This window comes from Labeo rohita, chromosome 1 (assembly GCF_022985175.1).
Source record: "Labeo rohita strain BAU-BD-2019 chromosome 1, IGBB_LRoh.1.0, whole genome shotgun sequence".
In the NCBI taxonomy this organism is placed as follows: Eukaryota; Metazoa; Chordata; class Actinopteri; order Cypriniformes; family Cyprinidae; genus Labeo; species Labeo rohita.
Window position 1 is genome coordinate 26,497,065 of NC_066869.1, and position 16,805 is coordinate 26,513,869.

General features: G+C 36.4%; 1 protein-coding gene and 1 pseudogene across 1 annotated transcript; both read right to left on the reverse strand.

The window, feature by feature from the left end:
- Positions 1-479: 479 nt before the first annotated feature.
- Positions 480-1,320, reverse strand: LOC127163157 (serine/threonine-protein kinase pim-2-like; annotated as a pseudogene).
- A 9,189-nt stretch (positions 1,321-10,509) lies between these two features.
- On the reverse strand, positions 10,510-16,474 carry LOC127163162 (nephronectin). The gene is made up of 6 exons (XM_051106253.1): positions 16,383-16,474; positions 14,894-14,964; positions 14,386-14,508; positions 14,052-14,171; positions 12,044-12,178; positions 10,510-10,706 (listed from the first exon to the last, which is right to left on the reverse strand). The coding sequence occupies exons 1-6, from the start codon at positions 16,472-16,474 to the stop codon at positions 10,510-10,512; spliced, it is 738 nt and encodes a 245-aa protein (XP_050962210.1).
- Between the last annotated feature and the right edge of the window lie 331 nt (positions 16,475-16,805).

The window sequence follows — 16,805 nt, forward strand, 5'->3', positions numbered from 1 at the left end:
ACACGTTTTTGCTAATAATCAACAATCATAGTTGCAATCAAAATTCACAATAATATTCCTTTAGTGTCCATGAATCAGTTGATTTAATGTGTATCTATATATATATATATATATATATATATATATATATATTTTTTTTTTACCAAGTTTTCTTATACATTTTTATACAATTATTTTATTACATTATCTTATACACTTGTCTTATACACATATCTTTATACATATCTATCATATACACATAAGGCGTGAGTGGAAGGATGGAAAGGCCACTCAAGTCAGCCCGCCAGACGCAAAGCTGACAGAAGGCAGAGAACAACAGGATGGCCTTGACAGGAGTTGTTTTCTTATGCTCTTCATGTCTTAGTCCATGACCTTATAAAAAAATAGGCTAAATACATTGCATTTATAGCATCTCTGATTTGGCATGCAGTTTACGACTGATGATCAAACCAAACCAAAAATAACAAATAACATTTAGCTCATCTTAGACTAAGCACCTGAAACCAGTCATGGAGATGCATCTTCTCCAAATCGATCCTCTGCTGTGGATCAGACTGCAAACATGCAGAAATCATGTGGCAGCATTCTGCGCAAAAAGACGAGAGATGTTTGATTTATTAGATTATTCTTTACACCTGCTTTCTTTCAAGATACAGGTCTTTTTTGTTTTTTTACAATACAGATTGTCCTTCATTCTACTGTGATGAAGATCTTACCTTGTGACAGGCCACGTCTGGTCCAGCTCTTCGTATTGATCAGATCCAGATCGTAGTCTGTGGGATAATATCCACACGCCATCATGAATAGGAGGATCCCTAGCGACCACACTGTTGTTGGGTTAGCGTGGTATCTGCCATCAGCGGTGAACTCTGGTGGACAGTACGCTTCTGTGCCTGGAGGAAAGAGATTTTGTCCATTCAATACATCATGTTGACTATCTAGGATGCAATTCTGTGAGACAGTTAGCATAACACATACCACTGAAGACTTCGTAGGCAAATTTCTCCATTTGCGCACCACGCCCAAAGTCGATCAGTTTCACCTCCATGGTGTTTGTGTTCACCAGCAGGTTTTCCATTTTGATGTCCCGATGAAAGACACCATGCTTGTTGCACACATTAGCGGCTTCAATGACCTGCCGCATGACCTTTCGAGCGTCCTCTCATCAAGGAGCTTCACAAAACTTTTTAAGTCCGTGCAGGGCATGGGCCGCTCCATGACCATGATGAAGTGGTGCTTGTTGTCCTCCCAGTCCAAAAGTTTTATGATCTGAGGACTTCTGGAGCTCTTATAGGCCATGAGTGTCAGGCCTATCTCCATAGGGATGGCTTTGGTATAACCAGGCTAAAGGAAATGAAATTTGACGCTTGGATTGAAATGTTTTTTTTTTTTTTTTTTAAATGATGACTTGGCCCACAAATCAGAACAGTTTGTCACTGAGAACTATTTGATTAATATTAATATAAATGTGCATCCTACCAACCACTCTGATATGTGGCATGTTTGGTGACTTCACTGAGAATTTCACAGCCACCTGATCAACAAAACAACAAGATAACAATTAGCGTTGCACGTAGATCATTAACAGTCCAGCTATTAATTCTGAAGAGATATGCAAAGTTTTGGAAGTAAGAATAAATTGAAACCTCAAGTACATCCATGCAGCGAGTCCCTTCGTAGACAAAGCCAAACCCTCCTTGACCCAGTTTTGGGCCGATTTTATAATGGCTGCGGATGTGGCCTAATAAAAGATGAACAATCACAGTTTGAAATAGTTTTATATATACATTTCACTGTAAAAAAGTTGCTGCCTTAATTTTTCTGTGCAGTCAACCCAGGTGTTTAAGTCACTTACAAATGAAATTACATTAAAATCACTCAAAAATTAGTTTAATAATGAGTTTAATCTTGTACAACGTATAAAAATGTTGCTTAATTTAAATGACTTATTGATCATATTTTTACAGTGTTTATTCATAACAACATTTCTAATTCTCATGGATTTATTATTCTCACCTTTGCCTGGGACGTCCTGCTCCAGCTGTTTCTCAGCAGCAAGGTGGACTTTAGAAGCTGGAGCTGTAATATGAACAGATTCAAATAAATCAGTAGAATATCATACTCAAATTAGGGTAGCACTTCATTTAGGAGCACATTTGAGTTGATATCTTAAAATTAAACTTTTCTAAAAAATGTGAATAGATTTGTTTAAGCTCTAACATACACCTAATACAACTATTCTCAGATCATCCTCATCAAAAACTTTTAATTTCATTTCTGATATGTCACTCTAAAATGTTTGGAGTGATCACAACAGCAGTGTTTTGGGACAGTGATTGTTCATTTAAAAAGGAATCAGTCTAAAATTGTACCATCGGTAAACATCCGATATGATCCGGCTTCAGCCTGGTACTTTTTCTCAGCCTTGGCCAGGTCATATTTAGCGGCTTTTCGAGGAAAGCGCAGAGCTGGCCACCTCCAGAAGCCTTTCCTTTTCTTTTTCTCCTCTCTCTCTACCTCCTTTCCTCCATCAGTACCACCAGCAACAACAGATGCCTCATCAGGCTGATAAGGATGATGGTATTCCATTGTGTCAGTGGTGGTTTTAAGAAGAACACATGGTTCCTGTACACACTCCTTCTCAAACATTTTTTTAAGTTGTGAAAGGAGTCCCATGATAACAATATTTGTCACTGGATAATAGTCACAATAGGAGCATCTTTGTTCTAAGCCTAGAAGTTCTAAAAATACACAAAACTACATACAGTTAGTTTAAAATAAATAATTTAAGAAAGAACTCACTAATGTCTTCTGTGGGGCATTTCATCTAAGTGACATCAACATAGATGCACAGGCTGTTTGCTGAGATGGCAGCAAATACCAGGAATTTTATAAGCTTCAACACTGTCTGTTTTATTCATACTCGAAGCCAGAGGTTGCTCTATCACAGAAAGTCATAGAAATAATAACTTGTGACATATCAGGAAATCCCTAATATGAACAAAGAATCTGTCCCTGAATAAAAAGCAGAAAAGTTTTGGACCGATAATCTTCGGGTAGTAATTGAAGTATATGAATAATGCAGTGCTAATTGACATAGCATTTATTACAGTATAGAAAGTATTTTGCCTTATTCTGTGATAAAAAGATGGAAAATGTGTTTGTAGTATATAAACAAATCATAAAATTGTCATTAATAAAATATAATAAATACATATATGAAATAAACTTTATGCCAGAAACATTGCTTAAAAATAAGACTGTATTTAGAAAAATATGCAAATGTGATTTTTATATAATTTTATCTCTAATTTTTTCAAATCAAAAGTCCTGCTGAAAAAGAAAAATCAGGGACAGGCCAAAAACCTCAATCTTATTAGCATAAATGCTATTTAAATGATTTAAATTATTTACGTAATATTGTTGAAAGAATACATAGTATTGTTATGTTTTTAAATCACAAATTTATTTGTTGTTATATTAAATCTTAGTTTAATTATTTTTTGCACTCCCAGAAAAAAAGTTACAGTTCTGTCGCTGGGGCAGAAGGTACAAAAGTGAAAAGGTAGATCTTTGTACTTTACCTACCCCTAAACGGATCATATTAGTACCTTAAAGGTACATTTTAGTACATATAACTTAAAGGTCCATATTGGTAGCTTAAATGTATATATTAGTACTTTAAAAGTACATACTTGTACCTTCTCACTTTGTAGGTTAGGGAACCGCCCCAGCGATCGAACTGTACCTTTTTCTGACAGTATGGCGATGCAAAAGGCATCGATTTTGTGGAATGACCCATATATATGTGTATAATTACATTTCTGTACCCCACACTGCTGAAATGATAGCTACACCCCTGCCCCCAACCTTTAATGTTTGTCTTTAATGTTTGTTTGGGCTCATGTTTCAGATTTTTATGTTTCTTGAGGTAAGTTTATAGAAAGCAATGTTTCTTGCACCAAAAACATAAAATATTTTAAAAAAGACCATTTTTAATCCTTATTGTCACTCTCTATAATAAACAGAAAATGTAAGGGGCATCATCTTTTGCAAAAATGTAAGTATGCCCACTTCTGGATAACTTCATTGCACTATATCCCTGACCTCCTTTACAGCATATCGAGTTTTTATCATTATCATGATTAATGATTGAGCCGTTATGTTTGAGCCCAAATAAGATTCAGAAGCAGATGAAATTAACCCTTTCACGCGTACGATCACACCAGTGTGATCATTATTGGCTGGTCCCTGGAGCGTACGATCACACCGGTGTGATTCGAACGTTCAGCGCGTCACGTGATAAACCGCTGAATTCAGATCTGCTTTGGCGCTTTGGCTGGCGCTGAGCCAGATCGGACGCGCTGAGCACTTGTCATATTATCGCAACTATTCCGTGTTTTCAACCATATAATACTTATTTTAGGTTCCAGACATTTACATACAGATAAGTCCTAGTAAAACGATGCATTTATAGTTTGCAAAATACACGCCGATGTCTATGGAAGCGGCAATAATGATCCTTACAAATGTTATCTGACGACATGTTTTATTGATATCATATACACATTGTGTAGGTAACTATAAAGTTTACTCTGCTCTTCTCCAAGCTCACCAGAGACTTACTTTAATGTTTTTTCGGGAGGAGAGGATGAATTTGCGTTTTGTAAATCCCACAGTTTGGATTCAACGCGAACATGGCGGCGCCCATCACTCGGCATAGATCAACTAACACGCTCATTATAACAGTGTTTAAACCTCCAAATACATTTACTTGCACATATTTCAGAATCGGAATATCAGATATTTCATAATACAGTGAGTACGTTTGTGAATATTAATAAAAGGGGAAAACGATATAAAAGTGATACATGTGTACTACAGCGCTATTGTGGCTGCATTGTATCACGTGACAAACACGACGCGTCGCCATGGAAACAGTAAGGCTATACGTTCTAAATAACGGTCGCCTAAAAAAACTCACTCTGGGGGCTCAGCTAGAATATTTTAAACTCACGTGTGAAAGGGTTAAAAAAAAAAAAAGAAGAAAAAAAAAAAAACACATACAATGATTGCAACAGTCTGTTGTTGGTGCATTAATTGCTTAATGTTCAGTATATGAAGAGTTCAGATGCAAAAGTCTCTAAATCCATCTGATGTATTTCTTTAAAATGAGCATTTCTTTTTGGCTGCTTTGTATAGGTTTCTATGTAAATACTGGTACTTCTGATTGGGAGGCTTTTGCATCTGAACTCTTCATATATTTAAAAGCACTTACACTTGTCATATTCTGTATGTATGCGGGTATATAGTAATTTTATTAGCAACACTCAAACAATGATACGCTTGATGTCTTATTTGATCAGACTTATTACACTGTAAGATTAAAAATAAATGTACTTACCTGCATTGCCTCTAAAGATAAAAAGCTTGGCACTGCTTTTCAATAAAATATGTTCTGAAAAAACAGCAGCATGTTTACAATAATTCACAGAACAGTCAGTTGAGAAATTTGAGAAACAAATGAAAGCATTATCTTTCAGTTGCTCAGGCATGTCATGCAAGTTGCTTGTTATCTTAACCTAGTCCAGCTCCAACATCCTTAAGATGTTACATAAACAAAGCAGCTTCTCAGTACATTTTTAATGCTCTTATTAATCACCACTAACTTTAAAAACATTAGATGTCATGTAACTCATTGACCACAAGAGGCTGATATTTCCTAACAAAAGCCAACATAAACGGCTCCTGCAGTCAAGTTTTATTGGCATCTAGTATTTTGGACTGTTTCTGTAATTTAATGTCTGATTAACTTGAAATGAAGATGTGATATTTTGTAATAATGCAGCTATGTGCGTGTTATTTTTATTATTATTATAGTAATTCTTCACTTTAAAAAAACAGTTCCACTCAGAAGCACTAGTCATCAGTATTTTAAGTAATGGGTGATTGATTGATTGATTTATTTGCCATTATTTTTCCAGGTAACTGAGCCACAGGAACTTGGCAGGTGCTAGTGAAAGACAAGTTTCACCACAGGGTGGTGCACCTCTGACAGATTGCCAGCATCCCATATATTCCAAATGTGTTTATGTAGTGCTATGTCTGTTCGTACCTGCAGTGTGTTTCATGGGGTTTTACCTTTACCACAAGAAACAGAGTCGAACAGAGAAAGTACATACTGTAAGCCACTTAGCTAACCATCTAGAATCGTGCCACAGCTGTTCTGACATAATCCACAACACTCCCACTGTTCCACTTCAGTTATGGGGATGTTCTAATAGACCATTTCAATCACTGCCAGAAAGCGTCCACCCTTTGACCCCCACCCTCACCAAGAACTGCTGCCTGAGAATGCATATTTGAATTGAGTTACTGGCTTTCTCAGAGCTAAATTTATGGCATTTATGTCTCTACTCTGAATTTAATTTTGGTATAATTGACACATTTTTCAGCAGCTCAACATGTACTAGACGTGTGAGAACAAACCTAGTTGGTTTTTGTGTGAATTCATCATATAAAGTGTTAAACTGCTTGATTCTTTGGATTGCTTTTAGAATGTCTATAACTGTGTGAAGCTGAAAATGATGGTGGAATGGACTTTCAGTGGATGGACAGAAATCTCTCAGGCTTTTCTCATACTATTGTCATCAGTTTTTCAAAGATAAACTGAAGTCTTATAGGTCTGGAACGACATTAGAAGTAATAAATTGATTTCTATCTTTTCAAATGATTACATCTGGTGATCTGCAATCTGGAGAATGACAAATTAACAATGCATTGATGCAACGATTAACATTTGATTTAATTTGTGTCCGTTTGCAAGTTCTCTTGATGAAAAGAGACTCTCACATCTGGGCTGTGGCTTATGCCTAATTCCATTTTGGAGGTTTATACATGTAGCTTGAACAACCAGGTTCATATTTGGCAATTTGATAGCAACCAAATAGCTGATAACTAAAAACACATGAAGTGACCTTTTATGCAGCTGTCGTGAATGTTTCTGGCCCTGTTTCTGAGGAGTCTTTGGTAATTCCAGACAAAAATGGTTTGACGAAGGTTTATAACTCTTCTTCTGACCTCATTCTTCACCCCTGTTCATTCTGGAACATAAAAGTGAATTCAACATCAGAAAAGCATACCGTTCTAGATTAGTTTCAAAATCTTTCCTGCTCTTGCAGGATAATCCTTGCAGCAGGGTGCTCTGTGAACATATCGTACATCATTACAGCCTTCATATTCTGGCAAGTTTCTGTGCTTTCTAGGAGCTTTATAAGATGATAAGCCTAGACTTTGTGGATTTTAAGCTTTTTAATATACACTTTAAGCTTTTATAGTCAATTTTTAAGCTTTCTTAATATGCCAAAGCTATTTAATTCAGGATTCTTAAACATATATTAAGACAACTTTTCTAAATTCCACATTTCCTAAACTTACTTCTGTGCCACCCACATTATAACAGAACAGTTTTTGGACAGAGTAATAATACAACAGTTGCATTTTCCCAGAAGATCATATGAAATTTACAGTACGAGGGCTAAAGTTTCAATACAAGAACTGCAGTCCAGATCCAACCCATATAGGGATAAATCCAAAAATTTAGACATTGCAATAAACTTTTGATGCCAAAAATGTGAGGAAAACAATGAAACCAGTCTGTTAACATTTGTCTTTCAGAAGAGAATGACCTGGTATTTTGTTGTTATTATAGAGGAACTTGCATAAATGTGATCAAAATTATTCTATAGGCTGTGAGTTTTTGAGTATAGTTTCATTAAAAAGTTTTAATAATAGCTGAATTTATAAAAACGAACCTGTTCAAAAGTTCACATCCCTTGGATTCTTAATACTGTGTTCTTGCCTGAATGATCCACAGCTGTGTTTTTTGTTTAGCGATAGGTGTTCATGAGTCCCTTGTTTGTCCTGAACAGTTAAACTGCCTGCTGTTCTTCAGAAAAATTCTTCAGGGCACACAAATTCTTCTTGTTTTTCAGCATTTTTGTGTATCTTACCCTTTCCAACAAGAACTGTATGATTTTGAGATCCATCTTTTCACACTGAGGACAACTGAGGGACTCATATGCAGCTATTTCAGAATGTTCAAACGCTCACTGATGATACAGAAGGAAAAAAACATGCATAAAGAGCTGGGGGTGAAAACTTTTGAACAGAACTGAGAGGTTTCTCTTATTTTGCCTAAATATCATATTTTTTTTCATTTAGTACTACCCTTCAGAGGCTACAGGAGATAGTTACATGTTCCCAAAATACAAAATAAGTTAAATAAGTTTTCACCCCCCGGCTCTTAAAGTGTTGTCTTTCCTTCTGGAGCATCAGTGAGCACCTGTGGATTATTTAGGTATGCATGAGTAAACTTTTTAACGGGGTAATTTTTATATAATTTTTGTGGACTATATGTAAAAAACCTTTATGTGAAATATCTTATTCAGGTCAGTACAAAATAAACAATAAAATGCATTTTGTATGACCCCTTTTATTTTAGTAAAATATTTAACATTTTGCAGATTCTGAAAGGGGTATGTAAACTTTTGACCTCAACTGTATATATCAAATTATATATATATATATATATACACACATATACACACACACACACACTCAAACAATGGTCTCATGGTTCAAATGACTACAGTGAGTAATAAATAATACATTTTGCACATAAACACAACTGTTTATTATACATGAACAACATTATTGAACATTTATGCATAATGAAATTCTTATTTTTAAGCTAAAAACAAACACGACAGCAAATTTTAGTTTGAATAAAACCATTAGCAAGTCATTTTGAGCCTCTTTATGCATTCGTGTAGGTTTTGGGTCAAACATCCTGGATAGATGGCTTGGTGTCACAACAGGACGTACTTTCAGGACTTACAGGAAATGCTTAAGACCTGCGCCACTTTCTTCTATAACCGGGCAGGTGGCCACTTCAATCACCGGGCTAAGCCCTCGGAAACAGCGTGTTACGTCTCACAGAGTGGGTGCGTGCCGGAGCACGGTCCCCACCGGGAGACTTGTAGTGCTGCAATAATCGTGGAAAGACTTGCGGATGAAAAAGCCTGTTTGAGATCACCCTAAGTGAATGGGACAGCACGAGTAATACAGGGGTCTGTGTGGTTTTATAGTTCAGTGCCTATGTTTTGAGCATGCGCTCTTTTCAGCAACGTGGGTGGCGGGTTACACTATCATCCCTCCACCCTCCAACTCCCCTCAGCTCTGTATTGTCATTGGCTCTTTGCAGCCCTTCCAGTCATCGCTCAGCTGCTTGGAAAATGGTAATATTGTTTTTTTAAATAATGAAAGCCGAGCGGAGGGCTGAATTCCTAAATAGATGGGCCGAAAGAGCTGTAGTAGGTGCAGATGTCCAAATTACATTTACATATTAATCGTTTTCACTTAATTTAGCACCAATGGCAGCAGCAGTGTTACATTAGCACAAGCACAGTCCAGCCCTTTCGGCCCTCTGAGTGTCACATAAACAGAACTGAGAAAAATAACTAGAACGACAGAGAGAAACTTTCCACTGCTGTGTGAGTTTCCTTTTCTCCCCAGGTTCGCTCTCACTCCCTCCTCTCCTTTCTTAGCTTCCTCCACTTGTTTGCTTTTTATTTGTAGTGCCAAGCTTGGCGTTAAATCTTATTTTTCGGTAAATAAACCAGTTTCTGGTAGGAATTACATACAACTTGGTGTGAGGTCTGCTTCATAAAAAGGGGCCTGGAACCTTTTATCTGAAATGTTTCTGTTTGTGTCCTTTGTATAGATGCTTTCTGACAGCTTCGAATGAAAAAGAGCAGGTTTTTATCGCGTTTCTTGTGGTGAGTTGTGGAATTTTTCCCCTCTCCAGGCATTGTGGTCTGAGTTACTCGATGAGGTTGTATGTTCCCCCATTTCGTTCCTTTGTTCTTGGCTGTCCCGTAAGTAGTTCCAGGGTTTCGAGTGCTCTCTATTTCTCTGTGAAGGTCCAAAGTGACACCTGCTGTGGTGAACGTGAATGGAGTAAGGGAGTCTGGATGCAGCTGCCCATTCCCACCGCTGCCAGAGCTCGACCTGAGCCACGGCGCACTCGCATTTTCACCGCTTTTCCACAATATGTACTCTTGAATATAGAATTCAGAGAACTTGAGTGAACATATCGAAGATCTGTGAGATTCTATGAAATCCTTTGGTTTAAGAACTAGGAAACATCTTTCCACCAGAGGTCAGTATTTTATTAAGAAGAACTGACGTCAGGAACTACTGAGGCATTGCAGTTTATTTATTGTTTTTTTTTTATTTTTATTTTTTTTAAATACATAAATAATATAAATCTATCTAAACTGAAAGTTGTTGCAAGTCACCAGTAAATCCAAATAGCTAACATGCTCTTGGGTCTTCTGGGTTAATTTCCTGCATGAAAAACTAAGCCAAAGACCCATATTTCATGACACATACACTGAAATTTTCTTAATTTTTGAAATACCAGTAGCCATCCCAGCACTGCAGTTTCTATACTGGCCTGATTTGTTTAGAGCGTTTATACTGGAAGTACATAGCGGCCCATGGCAGTCTGTTGCTCCTCTTCCAGCATCTGAAGCCGTCTCCAGTGTAGCCCTTTTCACACTTGCAAGTATACGAGCCTTCTGTGTTCACACAGCTGGCTTGGTGGCTGCAGCGATGGTTGCCTGTCAGACACTCATCTTTATCTGTATGTAACACATAAGAGAAGGAAACTCAGGTCAGAGCTGTTGATGAACTTTCTGTAACACTTTGAAGACTGGTCGATTATAATACACTACCAGTCAAAAGTTTTTGAACAGTAAGATTTTTAATGTTTTTTAAAGAAGTCTCTTCTGCTCAACAGCAAAAATAACTATATAAGATAACAGTTTTCTAATTGAATATATTTTAAAATGTAATTTATTCCTGTGATTTCAAAGCTGAATTTTTAGCATCATTACTCCAGTCACATGATCCTTCAGAAATCATTCAAGATTTTTTTTTAAGGTTTTTTGATGAATAGAAAGTTTAGAAGACTTGCATTTATTTGAAATAGAAATCTATTGTAACATTATAAATGTCTTTATTATCATGTCTATTGATCAATTTAAAACATTGTTAAATAAAGTATTAATTTCTAATGATTTTTGAGAGGATCATGTGACACTGAAGACTGGAGTAATCAAGCTGAAAGTTCAGCTTCGATCACAGGAATAAATTACATTTAAAATATATATTCAAATAGAAAGCCGCTATTTTAAATAGTAAAAATATTTCACAATATTACTGCTTTTGCTGTATTTTGGATCAAATAAATGCAGGCTTGGTGAGCAGAAGAGAATTCTTTAAAAAAAACTGGTAGTGTATTTTAGACTTTATGTTTGAATTTTAGATTTTCTATTGAATTTCAAGTCAGACTGCTGTAAAAGGCTCCTTTTGCAGAAGTTCCATGAAATATACACAACGTAGTCACTTCTACTCTGTCCATATAAGTGTATTTCCCTGCAACACACAAGCCAAACAGCTCTTTTCTAGTGCCTCACCACTTTGTCTGTCATTACCTAAAATTAATGTCGTTACTGTTGTAAAATATCAACATTTTCACTATTATATTAATCAGAAATGGTAACTAGAATGAGCTTAAAGGGATAGTTTACCCAAAAATGAAAATTCTGTCATTAATTACTCACCCTCATGCCATTCCAAACATTGATAAAATAGTTCATGTGACATCAGTGGTTCGACCTTAATTTTATGAAGCTACAAGAATACTTTTTGTGTGCAAAGAAAACAAAAAATCTTCTTTGTTCAACAATTTCTTCTCTAACATGTCAGTCTTTGATGCATTGTCATGAGTACCACAAAAGTTTCCTCTGCTTGCAAACACACAAAAAGTATTCTCGTAGCTTCATAATGTCCCTACCACTTTTCTGGACCTTGAACGTGTCAGTTGCATGGCTGTCTATGCAGGGTCAGAAAGTTCTCCGATTTTATAAGAAATATCTTAATTTGTGGATATTCGAGGATACTAATTCAAGGATACCTCGACATGTGACTGAATCCTTAAGTGTTCCCAAAACATATCCATCCTTACAGACACAAATGAAACTCCCAAAAGTGTTCCTGCAGGACTGGCTCTCTATGCAGGTGTGGGAGAGACTATCACACTCATTTATGTCTGCAAAAGACAAAATTGATTAGTAGATGCAATAAGAAACAGTCAAAAGATAACATCATCATTTCAGCAGTGTCTCTGTGGTTCAGTTCTATGACATGACAATATGAATATAACAATAGACCCTTTTTGCAGACTGTGATGACGCATTTCCACAGTTTTTTTTTTTTTTTTTTACATTCAAAAAGAAGTCATCGGATGCAAAACTCACATTCACATATTGTTTGAACATAAATGTGCGTTGGCAGTGTGTGTACACAACCACCCTATAATGATAAAAAATCCACCCAGTGGTATTTTTTAATCTTTATAAGTAATGTCCCCTTTTTCAAATCAGGCCATTCTCGGCTTTTTGTTGGTGTGACGTCACACAGACCAAAGACGCTTCCATGATAGTTGTTTGACAAGGCCGTCTTACCTTAGACCCGCCCTGATGAGTCGTAAAAGTCCAACCGCCATTGTGTCAAAAAATTTTAGCCGAAGTATGTTATAGACTTCTCATTAAGACCCTAAAGAATCATATCAGCAGAAAATGGGCATCCGATGACCCCTTTAATGTGTGTTTATAACACTATACTTTGTTTTATTACCTTGAAAATTACTTAAAACTAGTTAATGCAGCTGTGTGAGAGTTTCTAATGCAATGGCTGACAGAGTGACAACAAATCATCAATATTTTGTGTTCATAGTTCATAGTCATAGGAATGCTTTTTTTCTTTTGCCGTTCGAGCAAATGGGAATGCAAAAATTATATTTGTTGTAGTTACCGTTCACCCAAATTCTACCAAATTATGATGACTTCTACTTCTGAAAAAACTGGAAATGTGAAAAGTGTCCATATGATCAAACAATACACAAAATCAAAAACCTTGCCAACAGATACTGAACAAATACAACCCTGTTGTAACACTTACACTGGGATAAGAGCCAGGTTAGAACAAGTGACTGCTTTAATCACTGAAATGTGCACCTCTGTTAACAACAAGGTAAAAAGCCAAGGACATATTTATCCTCTTTAAGCAAGTAAATTAAAGGCTCCCTGGATGTTTGTAGCAACATTACATGGATATGCTGTGATGCTCTTGCTCAATGTTAATTTGTGACCTTCACATTAGACTGTTATATATAGGGCCGTAAAAACTGTGGCTAGTAATTTCTGTAATAACAAAGCACAAAATGCTAAAAGTGGCTCTGCAGTGATAGAAAGGCTTAAAAGTTTTTAACAATTCTAACTTTATTCGCTAACTGAATACTGACCTGCCTTATGCCTCATTTCATTTAGATGAGGACTTTTTATTGTTGTTTCTACAGGGTCACTCTAAACTTTAGAGATCTTCTGAAAAATTAGCTGATAAGTGTTCTGGGCTGAAAGAGAGTATCATGAACATTTAAGCTGAGGGTTTGCTAATGACAGACTTTCTGGCTTGTAGGTAGGAGCCATTAGCTTGCTATGTGGGGGTTGCTGAAATGCCCTGTGTGCTGCATGGGAAGCTGTCTCCACACCTGTTCTCAGTGGATGCCAGAGTGATATCTTTTGGCACTGGCTGCTTCACCTCACTCCAACAATTCTGACAGTTCAAAGGAGGCTGATTCCTACACCATCCCTTACCTAGCAACAATGTGCACTTAGAAAATTTTCCCCAAGGAAAAAATGGCACATTTTTGTAACATTGCCATTTATGCTGTAGAGCTAACTATATATATCCAATCATTGGCCTAGTAGGACTCACTGATCATAGGTTTAATTGTTACATCTTAAATTAATTTACACAGGTCCAATGCATAATGCAAAAGAAATTAGGTATGTACTGGAGGTTCAAAGAAAGTTTAACACAATGGAAGGAGGGATAAAGCAACACTGGGAATACAGGATCACCTTTGCAGGTTCTGTTATCTAGAGCCAAGTAGAGCCCTGGGGGACACAAACAGCCTATTTCACCATCTCTCTCAATCTGGCAACCAAACTGACATCGAAGGGAGGTGCAGTTCAATTTCTCTGGAGAGAGAGAGAGAGAGAAAGAAAAAACATGTGGAAGCATGGAAAATGCAATGTGTACTGTTTACACACAACACAGTACCTAAAGATGGAAAACAATAGGACATATGGGAAATGGATGTAGCCTGAATTGAGGTTATTTTTCCCTCTTATCGCAAATTTGGCAACCATTTGGTTCACCAAAGATAATTTAATGCTTTATGCATTGCCTTACTGACGCAGGATTTGCCATCAGTGTCCAGCATGTATCCATGATTACAGAAACAACGGTAACTGCCCATAGTGTTCATGCATCTGTGGGAACAGGGCCTTATAGGTAGCCCACACTCATTGACATCTGTAATACAAAGAAAACACAAAAACAGTTAAGCTACTTTGACTTTATTAAGATTTGTGCCCTCTTAAATGATCAGGGACCCTAAAAAGTTACTTCAGTCACACTTTCCTAAGGTTTGGATTGTTTAGGATAAGCATTCATTAGGATACACACAGCCAATAAAAACATACATTTCGACAGACGTTCCCACGTTTTACTCTTATTGTTAGTTCTTCTGGTGTCATTGAATGAAGATTCATGTCCTACTCCCTCTTTATTAAGCCCAATGAGACTGCTTTGACAGCATTTAAGTTTCTGACTGTTACACATAAAATAAAATCATATTCCTCATGATTTGATCTTTTTAAAATCAGTGCTATTTTAGACGTTATATTATCAACCTTACCTTTGTTGCAGTCTTTGCCCTTGTAACCCTCCATGCATGAGCACCGGTCAGGCCCAACGCAGAATTTTAGTCTGACAGAAGATTGAGAACATTTTATAAATGAAAAACAACTACGGTGTTGGGAATGTTACTTTAAAAAGTAATTATAGTTGCCAGTTACTTCTCACAAATAGTAACTGAGTTACATCATTATAAAAGTAACTAATTACCAGGGAAAGTAACTATTGTGTTACTTTTTAACAAAATGTTCAAAAATGTCAAATAACTTGGATGCCCCCAACATTAAATATGGTAAATGAATAAAAAATTGTACAATACTCTACACTATTATAATGCTGCTGTGGGACAATATGAGAGACACCTAGGGCTAAATATCACTTTATTTGGGTCACTTTAACCCGCGGACATGAAAAACATCATAACAACAAGAAAACAATGTGCTTTTGTAAAATAAATAAGATAAACAGGGTGTGCTTTCTTTCATCTTGGTCTCCATCACCTCTCTTCACAGACTACAACCTGAATCTCTGTGAATACCTGCCTCACAAACATGAGAAATATATTTATAGAAAGCTCAAAATGTCTACTTGTTAATGAAGTTGAAAACAAATATTCTAGTAAGTAATCCATATGATACCAATGTGAGCTACAGAATTTACCGTCTAAACTCATCTCTAATGTAATCACGTCTACAAGTGGCTCTGCTTTTCAAATTTTAAACACCCACGTGAGACGTGCGGACATGTATATAAACACCCACATCACCTCTGTAAACAAACGTGAACATTCATCAAGTTCATTTCAGCTACTTTTCGTTTCTGTAAGAATCCCTCTGAGAAGAATAAGCCAGAATTTACCTCAGAAGAAGAACGCAACACAAAAGTTATAGTAACACTGCATTTTGTTGTCAGTAACGGTAACAGCGTTGTAACGGGGAAACAGTCATTGGTTCGATTACACGTTACTTAAAAAAAAGTAATGCCGTTAATAGCGTCTTTTATTTATAACGCTGTTATTCAAATCACTGGTCAACTAGTACATCTGCATTGTATTTTTGACTACTCAGAATTATGACCAGAAATTTATACAAGGGTAGAAAAGATAAAAATGTTTATTTTAATATAACATTTGCTCCTATTTTATGAATTAACCACTGAAATAACAATATTGGCATAGAGAGATAAAAAGTTGTTCTCACCTCAACAGATTCTTATCTTTTAATGTTTTGAGATCAATCAGAATGGATCACGAAAACAGACATTCAGATGTCATTAACATAAATGACACTTTATATGTTGCAAACACTGTAACAGGTTTTGAAATATATACACTTAACTCTGAAAATAGCTTTTTTTGTGGAAGAACTGAAGGTTAAAGTCTTAATGTCTAAAAAGTTTACAAAGTTCACATTGATCTATTATGGTTATGCATAGATCTTAGAGAGCCACAAAAGAGTTTTATGGTGAAATAAAAAATCATTTCTACTCACCTGTTGGGAATGGCTATGTGAGGAACACAGAGAAGTCCAATAATGATAAAGTGTTGAAAGATACGACCCTTCATGTAGCTTTTAAATGGCATCATATCGTGTCAAGTTAGAAACAGAACATTTTTTTCCCAGTAGACACTGAAAAGCACTTCCCTCACAGCTGTTTTGCTCTCTAGTGGAAGAAGCATATGTGTCAGACATGACAAAGGACAGTCCCTGATAAATCCGTGACAAATACATGGGAATTGTGTGTCTTTGTGTGCAAGTGTAGACAGGTCATGTCACCTGTGTGCTGATGAAAGAGGACTCTGTCTGGCGGGATGTGGCTGTGTGGGTAGGTAAGGAAATTAAGTCGGGCAGTCTGTTTCACATATGCAGTATAATGTCTGCACATATGTGGTAAATATGTTCAACATATTATCA

Excerpts from the sequence above, each read along its gene's own strand:
- LOC127163162 (XM_051106253.1), bottom strand. The coding sequence starts at position 16,474 with ATGCCATTTAAAAGCTACATGAAGGGTCGTATCTTTCAACACTTTATC. Across the intron at positions 14,965-16,382 it reads CACATAGCCATTCCCAACAG|ACTAAAATTCTGCGTTGGGC; the intron begins GTGAGTAGAAAT and ends ATCTTCTGTCAG. Across the intron at positions 10,707-12,043 it reads GGATTCAGTCACATGTCGAG|ATAAAGATGAGTGTCTGACA; the intron begins GTATCCTTGAAT and ends TGTTACATACAG.